At 44.5% G+C, this 20,136-nt stretch overlaps 1 protein-coding gene across 6 annotated transcripts in view; it reads right to left on the bottom strand.

The window, feature by feature from the left end:
- Nucleotides 1–171: 171 nt before the first annotated feature.
- LIMS1 (LIM zinc finger domain containing 1) overlaps nucleotides 172–20,136 on the bottom strand; it is a 152,122-nt gene continuing 132,157 nt past the window's right edge. For 3 of the 6 annotated variants that reach the window (XM_062210053.1, XM_062210055.1, XM_062210054.1), the window contains exons 3-10: nucleotides 16,437–16,503; nucleotides 13,853–13,973; nucleotides 13,287–13,436; nucleotides 9,023–9,173; nucleotides 8,497–8,589; nucleotides 6,653–6,701; nucleotides 5,332–5,407; nucleotides 173–3,241 (exon numbers count right to left, since the gene is read on the bottom strand). In XM_062210053.1, coding sequence (XP_062066037.1) covers nucleotides 3,127–3,241; nucleotides 5,332–5,407; nucleotides 6,653–6,701; nucleotides 8,497–8,589; nucleotides 9,023–9,173; nucleotides 13,287–13,436; nucleotides 13,853–13,973; nucleotides 16,437–16,503 — 822 coding nt within the window. In that variant the 3' untranslated portion in view covers nucleotides 173–3,126. Of the gene's footprint in view, nucleotides 3,242–4,974; nucleotides 5,138–5,331; nucleotides 5,408–6,652; nucleotides 6,702–8,496; nucleotides 8,590–9,022; nucleotides 9,174–13,286; nucleotides 13,437–13,852; nucleotides 13,974–16,436; nucleotides 16,504–20,136 lie in introns of those variants that run through there. The other 3 variants (XM_062210052.1, XM_062210051.1, XM_062210056.1) reach the window with 2 other exon arrangements.

Genomic DNA, 20,136 nt, shown 5'->3' with positions numbered 1-20,136 from the left:
AGAGCCAGGAACCTCCTCACTGAAGGTGAGTCAAGAATCAAGGGAGGACCAAACACTGGCGATGACTCAGGCTTTCTGGGTGTGTATGAAGATACATATATCCTTCATGAAGAATTTTTTTTAGATTTATTTTTATTTATTTGAAAGATAGAGTTACACAGAGAGAGGTAGAGACAGATACAGAGGTCTTCCATCCGCTGGTTCACTCCCCAGATGGCCGCAACGGCTGGAGTTGTGCCGATCCGAAGCCAAAAGCCAAGAGCTTCTTCCGGGTCTCCCATGTGGGTGCAGGGGCCCAAGGACCTGGGCCATCTTCCACTGCTATCCCAGGCCATAGCAGAGAGCTGGACCGGAAGAGGAGCAGCTAGGACTAGAACCGGCACCCATATGGGATGCTGGTGCTTCAGGCCAGGGCTTTAACCCGCTGTGCCACAGCGCCGGCCCCTCATGAAGAATTTTTTAACAGCATTCACACTGAATAGTGGAAGACTCCACCACCGTTCTTTCTTCCATTCATATATGTTTCTATTATATACATGGACACTTACATACATTAGATATAGATAGATAGATAGATGCCATTCAAATTAACACTACACAACAGGTTATTGTGAATAATTATGAACATTTATTAAGCACCAAGAGTATATTGTAATGGTTGATGTAGTTCCCTGCATTGGGCTTACAATCTAAAATGAAACCCAAGCATGCTGTATGCTGACCTTAAATTTTCCTTCACTTGGAAATGGCTATTTGGCAAGTTGGTGAAGCAAAATGATCTATGACTTTGGCTGAGGGTTACTAAGGCTTTCTTGTACCAATTTCCCTGATTACCCCAGGCTTCCTAAGAACAAGAGTACTTAGCAACTGGGTAAGAACAACGAATTGCTTCAGACTGTCCTGTAGGACTTTAAATAAAGAGATGCTTACTGGCCTGAGGTTGTCAGTAGCCTGGGTACACCCCATGATACATACTATGATCTAGACCAAGTTTGTCTTCCATTTTGTGTAAACCTTTTGCCCTTCTTTCCCACGTACAATGGCTCCAGTGATACCCCTACAAGAGAACACTGTGGGAGATAACTCTCCGCGGGTGTCCCAGGCCTCCGAGGCCAACTTCAGGAAACAGCACTGAGCAAAGACAGCAGTGGGACTTCTGGCTACAGGAGATGCTTGGCCGCGTGAGGCAGATGAGTTCAGCCCATGCATCTTCAAAGGGATTAAGCTTAAATGTAAATGCTTGCTTTTCTGCAATACTTGGAGTTCATGTAAATGCTTCTGGTTTCGGTATAGGGTTATATAAGAATTTAGCATCATGACCCAGTACTGGCAAACCCTGTCCTATTTTGTCTATACCCAGGGTATAATATTTAATAAATACTTTACAGGTGTTCAGTGCTGGTTGGTCTTATCAGCTGACAAAGGCACACTGGAAGGATTTTGCTTTTCACTGTCAAATGGCCATTCTAAATTACTGAGCACATACATTCTTAGACTATATATTGTTTATTTTCAATCACCTATGACAGTTCTTTTAACTCTAAAAGAACACTAAAAAAATATGGTAATTGGTTATGTTTTCTGAAAATAAAAATAGAATTTAATCTGAAAAGCACATGCACAAATATTTTTTAAAAAGCATGCATACAAGTATTTTAATGGCAGAGTATTAGCATCCTGAGATTTTTCTTTAATGGCAAAACAAGGTTTCTGTGATTTTTGGAAAAAAAATTTCCCTTAAAAGTCTATCTTAAAAGCAACTTTCTGTTTAAATAACATAGCAGCAGTAACATTTTTGAAATGTTCATAAAGCTTTGCATAACAAGTTATCCAGAAAGAATGGTTCAGATACTTCAGGATCAAATAATTTTATAAAATAGGATAGTTCCCTAATTCTGACCTACAATCAGCACTTAAACATCCTACTTCCATTAATATGTGGCATTTATATCTCCCAGTTACAGTAAATAAAATCCAATGAATCATGATATTTGAAATGGAAAACCTAAAACACGTATCAACATCACTCTCTTCCACTGAGATGACAGGAATTAATTTCAATGTGTTTCCCCAAAAAAACAGGAAAAACATTTTCTTAATTTTATGACAGCTGCGATAAATGAATTTGGGTCTACAGATCTCACCAATGCACTTAACTTTTAGTTGGCATTGTAGGAAACAGCTAGAATTCCTGATTAAAGTATGCATTTTTTAAGGCAAAGCAAGTCTGATTATATATAAAGCATACATATTAGCACGGTTATAAAAGCAACATGACCAATACATACATATTAACTACCTTTTCCAGGTAATACATTACAAACTACATAAAATTTAATTCCATGTCCTATTCTAAGACTACATGTTTGACGTTAAACTTAGACATACAATTGCTGTAATACATTAAAAAATACTTCATTTTTCCAATATTGGAAGCAGTACTTTCAAAGGCCTTATATAATTTTTTTTTTGCATAAAAATTTCAAAGACATACTGATGGCTAGCTATAACTAATGTGCTAAGTAATCATACAAAGGTGAGGTTCACAAGAAGAAAATATAAAACTAAGCATAATAATTACTCCATGTAACAAAAAAGAATAGAATCAAGTAGTTCTGAATACACCTTTTTTCTTTCCTTAGTAATGTATGCATTCATTTTTATAGCTACTAGTCCGATAGGCTGAACATACTGAGATTGTGTAGCACTCATTTTTCTTGGTTCATTATTTTTCTTCCTTCTATCCTCCCCAACAGCAGTGGGAAGTAATTTTCTTTTTAATACAAAATAAAATGTTTATATTATTTTTTATCTGAATCATGTAAAAATGGAATTCTTTCATTTAAAAAATTATATTTAATTTGGGGGTCCTAAACTGAAATTTAACATTTGATCATGTAGCATCTGCAAGTCAACACTGATAACAGCTAACAAAGGCAGATCTTGATTTCATCAGCATTTAAATATAACTTTTCTTAATCAGAAAAAGAGAGATGAGAATCATCCATATAAGTCTTCTTCACTCTCAACTGTCAGAGCTATAGCTTTAAGTAAGGGCAGATCAAGTTAAGTCATGTTAGTAATCTTTTATCTTTGCATAGAAGAGGAAAAACAAAATCAAGGAAGTTACTTCCTTCCTAAGGTTTCAGCTAGTTTCTTAAGTCTTTTCTTGAGCTCCAGTGGAAATTTCTCATAGCACTTCTTGCAGACTGGCTTCATGTCAAACTCCACAAATTTATTCCTAAAGATAATAATTACATAAAAAAAGACAAATTAGTGGAAACAGATTCAACACAGATGTAAAAATGTTTCTTAACAGCACTATATGGTAGCATCTACATTCCAGTTAGTAAAGAACTATAATTCCAACCTTAAATTCTTTCTGTGGTAAATGTAAAAAAATTCATAGTATTAAAAACTGTCCCCTAACAATGGATCGCTTTTCTGTGTAACACAGAATAATAATTTACATTACGTTTTACTCAGTGCTAAGTAAAGAGAAACCCAATGTAGGTATAATTTGGGGAAGTAGAGTCAACCGCGTTCTAAGGGCCATGAGAGCACGTTAAGGAACCCCCGCAACACCTAGGGCTGGGCCAGCACAAAGTCACTCAGGCCAGGTCTCTCCCAGGGGAGGCAAGGACCCCAGCACTTGAACAAGTGGAATCAGGACTGAACCCAAGCACATCCGTGTGGGATGTGGGAATCCCATGTGGCGTCTTCACCATGGCATCCGACATCGCTCCACCCAGCTCTTTAACGGCAGAGCAATGCACGCTTTCAATGCATCTGACAAAGCTGTGCTGGGGAAGACAACTCTGCATCTCAGCTGCGTCTGTAATGCACGTCCAGCAGGGAAGCACAGTAAGCTACCACTGCTGGAATTCAGACCCTTTGGTTTTGAATTAAATACACATTTTATGACTTGTTCATTGTCTGTGAAATTGTACTCAGGGAGAATTTGTGGAAACGTTCAGAGGTACACTGTCATCTAATAAGTCGGGTCCAAGTTTTCATGCATTTTTCAGGGCTGGCGTTGTGGTACAGTGAGTTAATGCACTGCTTGTGACACCAGCCTCCCCTCCTGGAATGACTGCTTGAGTCTCAGCTGCTCCACTTCTAATCCAGTTTCCTACTAACGGACAAATGGGATAGCAGCAGAAGATGGCCCAAGTACTTGGATCCCTGCCACCCATGTGGGAGACCCAGATAGGGTTCCTGGCTCCTGCCTTCCAACTGGGGCAGCCTAGGCTGTTGTGGCCATTTGGGGAGTGAACCAGCAGATGGAAAATGTTCCTCCCTCCCACCTTTTCTTCTCTCTAACTCTGCCTTTCAAATACATAAATAAGTGTTTTTTAAAAAATACCAGGAACAAGAGAGTTTGAAGACATCAAGGAAATGAATTCATAAACAGTGGCATATAGGCACTGTATGAAGGGACATATAGCAACACCGTAAGAGGTACGTATGTCAATGAGATAAGACTTGGCTTGGATACAAAACATGCTGAAAGAATACAGAACTTCAAACACATGCACTTTTTTAAAACATCAAACAATATTTACTATTTATTAGTTAAATGTCTTCAGCCAAAAAACCAAAGACCAGGACTTTAAAAGCTGTGTTATTAGACTAAAATATTTTAAAACTTCTCCTACTCTCTGTTAAGAGACCGGAATTCTTCCCCTTGAAAGAAAAGTTCTCTCTGATGTATTGTAATTAAAAATAAATAAATAAATAAAAGGTGAGTGAGTCTACAGGCTGAGGGAAATACGTGAGCACAGCTGGTATTCAGTGCAGACCTCATCCGAAGTGTCACCATGTTTATAATTATGCATAAGAACAGATCCTGGAATTCCAGTCTCTGATGGCTGCACATACAGACCAAAAAGAAAAAAAAAAAGCGAAAGAAACAGAACAAAAAACACATTCTGAAGGACTAACCAAAGAGGAAAGTAGCAAAAATGATGACAGAAGGGATAGAAAAGTTTACAAACAGACTGGCTTTTTCTTTTTCTGCTTGTCCTTATCCTTTGCTTCTCTCTCCCGTCTGGCAAGTCGCCTCTTAAATTCTTCTGGCATTTTCTCATAACAGTGTTTGCAGACTGGTTTTAGATCAATTTCAACAAATTTATCCCTTTGAGTAGGACAAAGAAGGAACAGAAGAAAGAATAGCAAACAGTTAAAGGAAGAACCTTTACTTTCAGAAGGGCTGAAGAGAAAGGAGAAATGAATTAAACAACATTTTTTAATTCTGGGAGTAGTTTTTAAAAAAATGTCTTCCCAAAGTTTTCAGTCTCGGGATTCACCTGGGACCGGCCATCGACTTACTTGAGTGTTAACTTAGTGTTGCAGGTGGAACAGGCAAAGCAGTTCACGCACCAGGCCTTGTTAAGAGCAGAGACCACTAGAGAGAGAGCAGAGAGACCTGGTCACTGGGAAACACTGCCGTGGGGAGCAGGGAGCTTGCATTTTCAACTCCGGGAGCCATGGCCATTGCCAACTGCACTCAAGAACCTCTTTCTTGAGAGATTTTCTCACAAGAGACTCACAGAGCTAAGATCTCGGGGTCATTAACGCAAGTGCACTGAATCAACCCATTTCTTGAACTACTTTTTTCACATCATTTTCTTTAAAACACACACACACGTACTCCCAAACACTTATGTCTTCACTGACCTCAGGCATCCATTTAGAGAAGATTATTATGGGCTTGTCAATGTTGACTGCCAATTTTCCCCTTAGGCATCCTGTGAGGTACATATATGTGTCTGCCACCTGGTCCCCCCCCCTGCGGACAAGGCAGCCCCACCCACATGCAGTGTGCCACTCAGAGGAGCTTTCCTTGCACGGCACCTCAGACCATCAGTCAGTTATGTCTCAGTCCCTGCTGTCACTGGTCCAACGGAGACATGCAGAGTCTGTATTTTTTTTTAAAAAAATCCAGACATGAAATTGTTTGCCTGCAGGAGCCTTTCCTCTAAAGCTAACAGTGAGAAAATCGCTGCCTTGACGGCTCCCTTCGCCTCACCACTGTCTCCCGCAGGAGCGAGCTGAGTTATCTTCAGTGGCACTACAGAGGGTCTTCCTGCACTGACCTTTTCACATGTGCAGTATTTCGGAAAGCATTTCCTGAGTTGGGTGATGTCTGCTGAGAACCAGGATTGTTTAGAACTGTGCCAGGAAGTCTCGGGCAGAACTGTGCTGGTGACTGTGAGCAAACACAGCTGCTTCCTCTCCACAGCACTGCAGCCAGCCAGCCCTGTCTGGTTCCTGCCATGCAGGGTGGGAAGTCCTAGGAGCACTGGCAGGTAACGGCCAGGTCACAGCACGGGCGGGGCTCGAGCGACTTCCTCATAGCGACAGCAGATTAAACTGGCCCTAAGACACGTGTCCGAAAGCCTCCATGAACTGGCAACTCCAACAGGTGTTTGGGTCAGTCAGGAGCAGTTTCTATCACCATAAAGGAATAACGAATCCGGTTCTGGGATAACGTCACCTCACTGCTCTGGGAAACATGCCAGAGACAGAGCAAAGGTAGCTGATAACGATCACATTCCAAACAAGAGGGACCATTAACCTCTTTCAGTTTTCACATGACCCAGCTGTTCTGTGTCAAAACACGGCCACGTTAACACCCACAGACACTCACCATCGCCTTCTATAACACGGTTGCAGTGGAAACAAACATCACCAAATAACTGCAAAGGAAAAACAAGCGGTCAAGGTTCAGGATGTATTATAATTAAGTTTCAGCACACGGATAATCTAATACAATTTCAGTATTCTCTAGTGCTTAAAAAAACAGAGAAAATGTCTACCTCATCCAGAACTTGCCATTATCAGAGAAAGTTAGTACAAGTTCACTAAGTTTTTTCACTTCATACAATGAGAATAATTTACTTTTCATCACCTAAAAAAAACCTTTCTCGATGGCAATTTGATATCAAAGTTAATTAATAAAAAATACAGGACTTTGTGAGTCCATATGGATAAGCATTAGGTAAGTGAGAAAGGTTAGACACAGGAGGAAAACGGGCTATTGCTCAGCCAGAGTGCCAAGGGCCAACACAGGTAAGGCTGCAGAAACATCATCAGCCAGGCAGGCGGGAATCATGAGCAGAGTTTTGGGGAGGAACACTGATCTGGTGTAAAGTGACTGTCATTACTGACTTGGGAAGGGGGACACAATAACTCAGAGTGATGACATCATCCAGCATGGGGCTCTTGGGATCGCCAACAGGGGACGAGAGGGACTAGAGGACCCAGAGGAGACCTGAGTAGGACACGGCACACGGTACCCCTGCATGTGTTCCAACCCTGAGCACACAACCTCAGCGTGGCTGCATGGGACCAGTGTAGACACCCATCTGAAAAGTAGTCTATGTACTCTTAAATGTTAACAAACATCAAAAAAGGGCCTGCAAATGCTCCAGACTTAAGGAGACCAAAGAAACATGACAAACCCAGGCTGGGTCCAGTCTTGAAGTAGGAAAAAACATCTATAACGACACTATTGGGGCAAATGAAAAAATTGGAATAAGTGGACTAAAATACTGTATCAACACTCACAACTACAGGTGTGTAAGACAATTCTGTCTTCTTGGGAACTACACATGGAAGTATTTAAGGATAAAGGACTGTGATGCTGAAGAACGGAAGCTATGTATGTGTTTGACATATGCAAACAAATATTTGTACACAGAGGTATTGTAGGAGTGGGTATTGTAGTACAGCACATTAAGTCACTGTTTGGGATGCCCACATCCTGTATCAGAGTGCCTGGTTTGAGTTCTAGCAATTCAGAGCTTCTAATTAAGCTTTCTGCTAATGGAGCTTAGAGGCAGCAGAGAATGGCTCAAGGACTTGGGTTCTTGCCACAACAGGGAGACGGAGATGGAGTTCCTGGCTCCTAGCTTCAGCCCTGGCGTAACCCTGGCCATTCCAAGCATTGGGAGAGTGAATCAGAGGATGGAACCTTGCTCTGTCTCTCTGTCTCTCAAAAAACACAAATTTTTCAAAAAGGTATGTGTATATAGGGGTGTGTTTTGACATAAGATCAAATGCATGCAAATCATGAATCGAATAGTGAGTCTGAGTAAAAGGTATATAAGTTTTCTTTGTATGAATCTGAAATTATTTCCCAAATGAAAACATAAAAACAAAATCTCTGTAGATCAAAGTACATTTTCTTTCTTTTTTTTTTTTTTTTTTTTCTTAATGCAGCTGTTCTGCTGTCAGCCCAGATGCCGAGGCAGCCCCGACTGCGGCCCCGCCTTCGCCAGCCCAAGGGAAAGCTCTGCCAGCGAGGAAGGGTCTGGCCTGCAAGCAGCGGCCACGGCCGCCGGGCTTCCTCTGGAGCTGCCGCCGCGACACCGGCGCTCACTTCTCAAAGTACATTTTCTAAGATACTTCCTTGAAGCTAAAGTGTTGGTAAGTTTAAATTCATAGAAGTCTATCTAGTGTCCAACAAGTACAAGTGAGTATAATCAATACCTGGTTATAGTGCGTTTCGCAATATGCCAGCCCTTTCCTCTCATAATGGCGATGTCCAAGAAACGGTTTCTCACACTTGGCACAAACAAAATGCTGGAAAGAAATTGCTGTAGGTCACTTTTAATGGCCATATTTCATTCATCTAATGAAGCAGCCCCAAAGTCTCTGTGTGCATAAACAATAACATGAGTCCTCCTGGAACACTTCCAGTCTTGATTCCGGTGTCTGAGTCTCTGACAGGTACTCTTAGACACAGCCTCCCCGCAAACAACACAAGATGAGCGCCAGGAACAGCTCAGCGGGATGTCTTAGGGAGGGGCCGCTGCTACATACAGAGAGCCTCAAGGAGGACTTAACCAAGGGCACGTCCTGCACCATTACTGACTATCACAAAGCAGTTCTCCGCTCTTCACTTTCTACAAAGTCAGCTGTCTCTAAATATGTCACAATGCGGCCTTTTAAACCCTCCTAATCTTGCTGGCACAGCCAAACCACAGAAAGCCAAAGTGCTGGTTCCTGCTCTCACCTCCACATGCCACTGCTTGCCCATGGCGTTCACCACACGCCCTTCGATGGGCCGTCGGCAGGCACCACAGATGGGGACCCCCATCTTATCATGGCAAGGCAAGCAGTACAGTTCCCCTTTCAGCTCCCGGGCATCAGCGGTCAGCTCCTTCCTGTCCACAAGAAAGACATCCAATAGATATGACTATTAGAGAAAAACAGGCCATCAGTGTGGCTAGCACACTTTCCAGATACTACTAAGATAATTTCTGTGAAATGTCTTGTTCTCCTGTTAGAGATGATCAGAGTAACTTGAATTAATAGCCTTCAGTAGGTTTGAGACTGTTACCAAGACATCAGTAACCTGTGATAGGAAGACACAAGAATAGGACACACACACACCGTTACACCAGTCCCATTTACCATTTCCTTGTCATCTGTCATATTGTATTCCAGGGCTCCTGTCTGTCTTCAGAAAACTACAGAAATGAGTCACTGCTGAAGACCAACTCAGTGATTCTGCTTTCCAAACTAACCAAGGAATGAGGAGGCAACTGTATTTACTAATAATTATTTAAATTGTCACAACCTGTTAAGAACTTACAAACTTAGATTGACGGAAATAAGCAGAACATAGCCCAGAATTTTCCTTCTCCAAATGCTTACCTATTGTTTTGCACCAGTAAGTATTATGCTAGAGATTGCCCGCAATCAATCAAATGGGCCTGTGCGAATTTCACGTTTTAAATCATTCCCTACAGAGAAGACTCCCGCGGAGGAAGGACAGGCAAGAAAACGAGAACAGGTACAAACTGGTAATTCAACCACAAAACATGAGGTGGTGAACTTACACCTCAAACTGTCCTCCAGTCTTTCTCCTGTGGCCTCTCCTTCCGCCCTACTATTATTTAGCATGGAGGCTCATACACTAACTATATAAACAAATTTTTTTCCATTAAGTTTTCTTAAAGATTTTTATTTACTTTTTATTTGAAAGGTAGAGTTACAGACAGGGAGAGAAAGAGACAGAGACAAAGGTCTTCCATCAGCTGGTTCATTCCCCAAATGGCTGCAATGGCCAGAGCTGACCTAGGAGCCAGGAGCTTCATTCAGGTCTCCCATGTGGATGCAGGGGCCCACAGCTTGGGCCATCTTCCACTGCTTTCCCAGGCCATAGCAGGGAGCGGGATCAGAAGAGGAGCAGCCGGGACTAGAACCAGCGCTCATATAGGATGCTGGCACCACAGGTGGAGGATTAACCTACTGTGCCACAGCGCCAGCCCCTCCATTAAGTTTTTTTTTTTGACAGGCAGAGTGGACAGTGAGAGAGAGAGACAGAGAGAAAGGTCTTCCTTTTGCCATTGGTTCACCCTCCAATGGCTGCCGCGGTAGCGCGCTGCGGCCGGCGCACCGCGCTGATCCGATGGCAGGAGCCAGGGGCTTCTCCTGGTCTCCCATGGGGTGCAGGGCCCAAGCACTTGGGCCATCCTCCACTGCACTCCGGGCCACAGCAGAGAGCTGGCCTGGAAGAGGGGCAACCGGGACAGGATCGGTGCCCCGACCGGGACTAGAACCCGGTGTGCCGGCGCCGCAAGGCGGAGGATTAGCCTAGTGAGCCGCGGCGCCGGCCTCCATTAAGTTTTTATACCTGACAACAAAATTAGAAAATTCATGTCTAACAATTCGTCATGACTTTTGAAGACAACAACAAGTGGGTATATTCCCTTTGGGTGTAAATCAAGCAAAACTGGCCAGCTCTGTGGCACAGCAGGTTAACGCCCTGGCCTACAGAGCTGGCATCCCATATGGGCACCGGTTCAAGACACGGCTGCTCCACTTCCAGTCCAGCTTGGGCCCCTGCACCCACGTGGGAGACCCGGAAGAAGCTCCTGGCTCCTGGCTTCAGATCGATGTGGCTCCAGCCGTTGCGGCCAACTGGGGAGTGAACCAACGATGGAAAACCTCTCTCTCTCTCTGTGTAACTCTGACTTTCAAGTAAATAAATAAATCGTTTTAAAACAATCAAGCAAAACTAATGTAATTTACCATATTTTAAAATAACACCCTGATTTTTATAAAAAAAAAGATCAATTTATTTATGTGAAAGGTAGAGAGAGAGTGAGAGGGAGGGAGAGAGAAATAAAGAGAGACTGATGGATTGATTTTCCATCCGCTGGTTCACTCCCCAAGTGGCCACGACAAGCTGGGGCTGGGTACGGCCAAAACCAGGAGGCAGGAACTCCATATGGGTCTCTCACATGCATGGTACTTGAGTACTGGAGCCATCCTGTGCTGTTCCCCAAGTGCACTGGCAGGGAGCTGGATCAGAAATGGAATAGTCAGGACTCAAACTGGCACTCAGATATGGGACACAGACATCCCAAGTGGCAGCTTAACCCACTATGCCACAACATGGCCCCAACAGTCTAATATTCACAGCTTTTAAAATTATATATTATACAAAGATGAGACACTTTAAAAATTAATTTGAAAGATAAGCCACATACATAATGCACGTGCGCACACACACACACACACGATCTTCTATCCACTGAATCATTCCCCAAAAGGCCACAATTGCTAGGGTCGGGAGGCTGAAGCGAGGAGCAAGGAACTCCCACGTGGGTGGCAGAAACTGAAGCCACCATCTGGGAGCCAGCGCTGTGGCACAGCAGGTTAATGCCCTGGCCTGCTATGTTGGCATCCCATATGGGCGCCAGTTCTAGTCCAGGCTGCTCCACTTCCAATCCAGCTCTCTGCTATGGCCTGGGAAAGCAGTAGAGGATGGCCCAAGTCCTTGGGCCCCTGCACCCACGTGGGAGAGCCTGTAGAAGCTCCTGGCTCCTGGCTTCAGAACAGCTCAGCTCAGCTCTGGTCATTGCAGTCATTTGGGGAGTGAACCAGTGGATGGAAGACTCTTTCTCTCTCTCTCTCTCTCTCTCTCTGGTTCTACCTCTCTCTGTAACTCTATCTTTCAAATAAATAAAATAAATCTTTAAAACAAAATACCATCATCTGCTGCTTCCCAGGCACATTAGCAGGAAGCCGGATTAGCAGCAGAGCATGTGGGACCTGCAGTCCAGCACAGGACACTGGCATCCCAGCCTAATGTGCTGTACTCCAACACACAGTTCAGAGGTAACATTTTTATTTTGGATCTTATACTGGAAAAACATCATGATGACAAACAGTTTTAGGGATAACTGGGAATATTGTAGCATGAACTGAATATCTGATATTATAAAATTATTGGTCATTTTCTTAGTATGCTAAGAGAATTGTGTTTTTATAGGAAAATGTCCTTATTCTCAGGAGATGCACCCTGAGTCTTGATGCTTACAACTAGCCTTCAATCTGTACAGTGAAAAAAAGTTAAAGATACGTGTGTGCACATGAACGTGTACATGCACACAAAACACAGAGGGAAGGGGGTACTGCACACATACTCAAGAAGTGTGGCAAAATGTTGTTTTCATTATATCATTCTTTCGACCCTCTGTAGTTTTAAATTCTCTACATTAAAAGTTGGAGGGGTGGGTGCTGGCACAATGGTTAAGTTGCCACTTTGGGGGCCGGTACTGTGGCACAGCAGGTAAGGCTGCCTCCTGTGATGCTGCATCCCACACGGGTGCCAGTTTGAGTCCCAGCTGCACCAGTTCTAGTCGCACTCCCTACTAATGGCCTGGGGAAAGCAGCAGAAGGTAGCTCAAGTGTCTGGGCCCCTGCCACCCACGTGGGAGGCCCAGATGAAGCTCCTGGCTCCTGGCTTTGGCCTGGCCCAGCGCTGGCCATTGTTGCCATCTGGGGAACAAACAGGATGGAAAATTTCTCTCTGTCTCTCCATCTCTCTCTGTAACTCTGCGAAAGAAAAAAAGAAAGAGAGAGAGAGAGAGAAAGGGAGGGAGGGAGGAAAGAAGGAAAGAAGGAAAGAAAAGATTCCCCTTGGGATGCCCACGCCCAATAAATGAGTGCCTGGATTCGAGTCCTAGCTCTGCTTCCAATTCTACATTCCTACTAACGTGTACCCTGGGAGCAGTAGAAGACGGCACAACACATTGGGTCCCTGCTACCCACGTGGCAGACCTAGATTTTCTGGGCCCCGGGCTTTGGCCAGCCCTAGCCCTGAGTGTTGTGGGCAGTTGGGGAGTGAACCGGAAGATGAAAGTTCTTGAAAACAAGTACAAATTACTTTAATAATGTAACTGGCTGGAGTACCAGAGATTCGGAGGACTAGCATGCTCTGTTTTACTCCCGTTTGTGCGCTGAGAAGGAAGAAAGCACCATACCCGCAGTTGGCACAGTTGAAGTGGTCTGGGTGGTAAGGGTCGTTCTTGAATATCAGAGGCTGTTCGTCAATGATGGCATGGCACTTCTGGCAGATATACTTTCCAAGGCCTCGGGCTTTCTCACGGTTATGACAGGGACGACACAGGTGTCTAAGCAGAACCAAAACTTAAATTTAAAATCTTAGGTTCTTCCTAACAATTAAAAAGAAATATGCTTCGCATATTTCCGACAAGAAGGAAATCATTGCTTAAAAAAAAAAAAAAATCACTCCTGTTTTTAGCAGAGCAGCACCAAGCTACAGGAACTATTTATTCCAACCCCAGTGATTTCCAGGAAGTTCTATCTGCGTGTGCATCTCCTGTGGGCAGCCCGGGGGCGTGGGGCAGCTGGGCCTTGTCTCATAGCAACTGCAGAGTCCTTACCCAGTCAGCGCACTGCGGCGTCTGTGACCACGCACCCTAAACCCAGTGTTCCGCAGCACTGCCTTACACCCCACGTGGAAACCACACATGACCTTGCAGCAGTCACTCTCCCCCAACATCCGACAAGGATGGAAACCGCCTACCTCCCGGCATTCTTGACAAAGCCAATATCTGCCAGAACTTCCTGGCAGAGGTCACAGCGGAAGCACTCAGGATGCCAGCTGTTATTCATGGCTTTGATAACTCGGCCGATGATGAATTCACCTGTGGGAAAGTAGTACACAAAGGATGTCCAGTGTGCCACCTTATTTGCTAAAAACAAGTGAGGAAAACACACATTTAAACCCTTCTCCAGAAAGAGAGACTTTTAAGTCCGATATGTCTACCAAAGTACTACCTTAGAAAATATAGCCTTTTTTGCCATTTGCATTATTTTCAATTCTCTAGCTGTATTTTGGGGCTGTTTCATTATATTTCTGAATCTGGCTTTCCTTTATTTTGCTCATATTTAATTTTGATTTTTTTCAATGCGGTATAACACAATACTTATTTCTGCTTACTGCCTTTTAATTTTTTAAAACTGAGAACTTCTGTGGGCTTTTTCTTTTCTGTAGGTTGCTTTAAGCATTCTAAATTTGGAACATCTGAGCAAGTCTTTCCTTTCCCAATATGCTGGGCTCTCTTGACTGCCTTTGGCTACTTCTGGTCATTGTCAACCTCGACAACTGAAATCCATAGCACATTCTCTTGGAACACAGACTTAACTCCTTCTTCACTAAACCTTTACAACGTTATGTCAGCTTCTCCAGTCTCTAGAAATCTTCTAGTAGAGCCGTTAGCAACCAGTGAAGGGGCTAAAATGCAAGGAAATCAAGCACTTACGTACCACCCAAGCAACCCTGAAGCATCCGCACCTCACTGATGCCTTCCTGACAGCCCTAAAGGCAAGCAGGCAAAGGCTGCATTGCCAGGGCAGACAGCCTTCCAGAAGACCAACTAGTTATTTATCAGCCAGTTATTTATCAGATAAGATGTTGCTTCAGTACCTGCATCTCTTATCGTAGTGCCTGCTTCCTAGTTAGTCCCCCAAAACTTCTGCCCTAGATTCCCCTACAATTTACTTCTTGAGGTGGCATCTGGCCTGCTGGGTAAGATGCCCGCGTCCCATGGTAGAACGCTAACGCAGATTCGCTTGTGGCAGCAGTGACGGCTCACGTAGTTGAGTTCCTGCCCCTCACATGGGAGATCCTGGCTTCCGGTTCCGGCCCCAGCCAGCCCTGGCTGTTGTGGCCATTTGGGAAATGAACTAGTGGATGGGAACTAGTGTGTGCGCTCTGTCTCTCCATCACTCTGTCTCTCAAATAAGCAAATAAATAAAAAGTAAAAATATTCTCTCCAGGTCTTGATACTCTTCCAGTTTGTAATGTATCAATAATAGAGAAGACTGATAAAGAACCTGATAGTTATGGGTAATAAGCATCAAAAAAACATTTTAAAAATATTCATTTACTTATTTACTTGAAAGGGAGAAGACAGACATGGAGATGCTCCATCTCCTGGTTCACTCCTCAAATACCCACAATAGACTGGGAAAGGGAGGAGCGAGGAGCCTGGGACTCAATCTGGGTCTCCCATGTGGGTAACAGGGGCCCAACTACTTGAGCCATCACTGTTGTCACCCAGATTACACATGAGCAGGAAGCTGGAATCAGAAGTGGAGAAGGACTTGAACCCAGACACTCTAATATGAGATGTGGGTGTCCCAAGCAGAATCTTAACGACGGTGCCAAACACCTCTCTTCAAACCATTTTTTTTTTTTTAATTTTTTTTTTGACCGGCAGAGTGGATAGTGAGAGAGAGAGAGAGAGAGAGAGAGAGAGAGAAAGGTCTTCCTTTGCCGTTGGTTCACCCTCCAATGGCCGCTGCAGCTGGTGCATCCCGCTGATCCGAAGGCAGGAGCCAGGTGCTTCTCCTGGTCTCCCATGCGGGTGCAGAGCCCAAGGACTTGGGCCATCCTCCACTGCCTTCCCGGGCCATAGCAGAGAGCTGGCCTGGAAGAGGGGCAACCGGGATAGAATCCGGCGCCCCAACTGGGACTAGAATCTGGTGTGCCGGCGCCGCAAGGCGGAGGATTAGCCTGTTAAGCCATGGCGTCGGCCTCTTCAAACCATTTTTACCACTGGTACTTTAACAGCAGTCAATAGCTTATGTAATTTTTAAAAATTTATTTATTTTATTTCAGAGAGGCAGAGGCAGAGAGAGAGAGAGGTCTTCCATCTGCTGGTTCACTTCCCAAATGGCAACAACTGATGGAGCTGGGCTGATCTGAAGCCAGGAACCAGAAGCTTCCTCTAGGTCTCCCATGTGGGTAGCAGGGGCCCAAGGACTTGGGCCATCTTCTACTGCTTTCCCAGGCCATAGCAGAGAGCTGGATCGGAAGTGGAGTGCCTATATGGGATGTTGGCACTGCAGGTACCACTGCATATAGTCCCATATAGGCACTCCACTTCCGACCCAGCTCTCTGCTATGGCCTGGGAAAGCAGTAGAAGATGGCCCAAGTCCTTGGGCCCCTGCTACCCACGTGGGAAACCTAGAGGAAGCTTCTGGTTCCTGGCTTCAGATGTTGGCACTGCAGGTGTAGCTTTACCCACTGTGCCACAGCGCCAGCCCCAACTTATGTAATTTTAAAGTTACTTTTTACTTTGTACTCATCAGTAAAACTTACCACATTGATGACAGCAAGGAGCAAAGAGCATCTGAAAATCATGTTCACAATACTTCCTTCCTTCAAACTGAAAGACAAAGTACCACATATTAAACAATCACAGGAGGAATAAAATTATTCTAAAGAGATACACAGAAAAGCGTGTGTGTGTGTTTTAACTAAATGCTCTGTGCTCAGAATCTAATTCCAATGGGCTATTTTTAAAGGCAGGAATACTCATGTACGTTCCATACCCTACACGCTGGTACAGGAGCAATACCCTGAGCAAGCTGAGGCTGGAGTGAGTGTTACACCTCCAGGCTCCAGTGGTCTTACCTCTGACTGTGATGAATGGTTTTTAGCCCACATACTCTCCACTTTTCATTTTTTAAAAAAATTTATTTATTTGAAAAGCAGAGTTATGGAGAAAGAGGGAGAGAGTAAGAAAATGAGAGAATAGACAAAGATATCTATGGCTGCAATGGCCAGGGCTGGTCAGGCCACTGTCTTGCCCGGGGCATTAGCAGTGAAGGTGTTGCTTCAGTCCCTGCATCTCTCATTGCAGTGCCTGCTTCAAAGCCTGGTTCCTTCACTTCTGGTCCAACTCCTGCTGATGCGCACCCTGGGAAGCAGCAGTAGGCAACAGCTCAAGTACGTGGGTCCCTGCCACTCATGTGGGAGACCCAGATGGAGTTCTGAGGCCTTGACCTGGCCTAGCCTTGGCTATTGTGGGCATTTGAGGGAGTAAAACAGTAGATGGAAGATTTCTCTCTTCTCCCTCTCTCTCTCTCGGTAAGTCTCTGTCTTTCAAATAAACTAATGAATAAAACTTAAAAATTATACATATATATTTTGAACAATAATGCTTAAGAGAGACTTCTAGAAACAGTGAGACTATATCAGGAACAGCAGAAGACACAGTAATACAAGGACTATAAATGTAAGGCTAGAAATTAATGTTTACATGCAGCTTTTAAGTAAAGGATACCTCTCTCGGTTGATTCTTACAGCCAAGACAATCTGTGGTCCCAAGAGACACACAAATATTATGGTGAGCAGCTGGCTTGAGTAGCACCCTAGATAACTACTCCAAAACAAAAATCCCACTGAGCTGAAGGACTGAAACCCTGACCCATGTTAAAAAGAGCTGTTGAGTACACACGAAAAAAATCTGCTGGTTCAAAGGGCGTTCATGACAATGGGTTATTCCCCACTCTTGACACCAACACATATACTAGGGAGGAAGCCCCAGGTGCAAACTGACATGAGTTTGCTACGGAAGTGTCTCTGAGAGAGACATCTGCTTGAGGAGAGGAAGGCCGCCAGGGTCACTGAATGCAGAAGGTGTTTCAGAAGAAACAGGTCCAGGAGGACAGGGCGTGTCTTGACCCCACACTTGACATGAATGAAGGGCTGAGGGACAGAGAAGTCTTTCCAGATGTACTCTGTCACCATGAGCTGAAGTCCCTCTGAGCCAAGTAGACCAGTAACATCTAGAATGATCCATTCACTGTCTGGAGGTGGGAACTGGTGCTGCAGATTGTTCCGGAAAGCTAACATAGAAGATGCCTTGCACAATGAAGTCATCACTAAACCACTGCTGAAGTCCAGCCCCTGGCCTTTTTCCGCTTTGTAGTTCAGAGACATTTCTTTAAAAGCTGGAAAATCCATAAATGTGAGCAGCATGTCCAGTAGCTACTTCACCCTGATGGTGCTCTGATGCTGCTGTGAAAACCACCATGCTAATTCCAGGAATCCAGCACAGCAGCTGTTCTTCAAGGCACTTTTCTCTCTAAGATTTAATTATTTACTTGAAAGTCACAGTTATAAAGAGGCAGAGGCAGAGGCAGAGAGAGAGAGAGAGAGACAGAGAGAGAGAGAGAGAGGTCTTCTATCCAATGGTTTTCTCACCAAATGGCTGCAATGGCCAGAGCTGGACAGATCTGAAGCCAGGAGCCAGCAGCTTCTTCCAGGTCTCCTAATAGGGGGCCCAAGGACTTGGGCCATCTTCTACTGCTTTCTCAGGCCATAGCAGAGAGGTGGTGTGGAGCAGCCAAGACTTGAACCTGCGCCCATATGGGATGCCGGCACTGCATCTGGCAGCTTTCACCCGCTACACCACAAAACCACCACCTCAACATACTTTTCTACCATGAGAACTATATTTGTTAAAGATAGGCCTGTAGGCAAATTTATTCTCTTCTATGTTTTTAAATTCCTGGTAGTACTGGGCCATTAAATTTCTCTGTAAAAACTAGAACTTAGCCGGCGCCGTGGCTCAACAGGCTAATCCTCCGCCTTGCGGCGCCGACACACCGGGTTCTAGTCCCGGTCGGGGAGCCGGATTCTGTCCCGGTTGCCCCTCTTCCAGGCCAGCTCTCTGCTGTGGCCCGGAAGTGCAGTGGAGGATGGCCCAAGTCCTTGGGCGCTGCATCGCACGGGAGACCAGGAGAAGCACCTGGCTCCTGCCTTCGGATCAGTGTGGTGCGCCGGCTGCAGTGCACTGGCCGCGGCGGCCATTGGAGGGTGAACCAACGGCAAAAGGAAGACCTTTCTCTGTCTCTCTCTCTCTCACTGTCCACTCTGCCTGTCAAAAAAAAAAAAAAACCTAGAACTTGTCATCAGTGATAATGACCCCTAAATATCCAACCTCAGCATCATATTCTGCATCAGAGATGGAGGAGGACAAGGCAAAGCAGCATCTAACACTGCTGCTGCTGCATCCGCCCAAGCAACTGACCTCCTATCTCATGCTTACACTCAGGCCATGGGTTTTGGGAAAGAATGCTCTAAAAGTAGTAACATGCTCTACTTGTTGCATCATATAAGGCGCATGACCTCACCACAACTTATTACTACTGATGTTGGCCTACATCTGCCAGATTCCTCCACCGTAAGTTACTTCTTGCCCTTATCTACCTCATAGAGGCAAGTTCTTGAGTCCAACTCATACTCAATCTAAGGCAAATAAAGCTCTACTGATTTTCCTTTTAACTTATACACTTATTTGAACCACTTAAACACAAAGGCAGGGGTCGCTTTTAATTAAGAAATGATATTCCAATGACCAGAAGTCATCATATCAAAATCCCAATCTGATATAACCTGTCACTCAATAACAGAATATTTTGGAGATTCCAATATCCCAAAGCCTCTTATCTACAACTCCTCCACTGCTTCTCCCTGCAAGTAACAGTCAGATCAAGGATCCTCCTCACAAGTATTCAAACGCAAAAGTTGTAGAAAATTAAAAGTAACTCTATTCAGTGTCATATAATTTTAAATCATTTGGCAAACAGATGTGTTTCATATGTATATGAAAGATGCATACAGCACATGTTACTCACTGTACTTTTCTTTCAACTTTGCTTAAATTTTAAGATTTTCAAAACTAGGGGCTGATACTGTAGCACAGAAGGTTAAGCCTCTGCCTGCAGTGCCAGCATCCTATATGGACACTGGTTCAAGTCCTGGCTGCTCTACTACTGATCCAGCTCTCTGCTGTGGCCTGGGAAAGCAGTAGAAGATGGCTCAAGTGCTTGGGCCCCTGCTACCCACGTGAGAGACCTGGGAGAAGCTCCTGGCTCCTGGCTTCCACCTGGCTCAGCCCCAGCTGTTGTGACCACTTGGGGAGTGAACTAGTGGATGGAAGATATCTCTCTCTCTCCTCTCTCTGTTATCTGTCTTTCAAATAAATTAAAAAAAAAAAGATTTTAAAAAA

Source organism: Lepus europaeus, chromosome 13 (genome assembly GCF_033115175.1).
Source record: "Lepus europaeus isolate LE1 chromosome 13, mLepTim1.pri, whole genome shotgun sequence".
Classification (NCBI taxonomy): Eukaryota; Metazoa; Chordata; class Mammalia; order Lagomorpha; family Leporidae; genus Lepus; species Lepus europaeus.
Note: the sequence above shows the minus strand (reverse complement) of the source record. Positions and strands in the feature narration are given on the sequence as shown.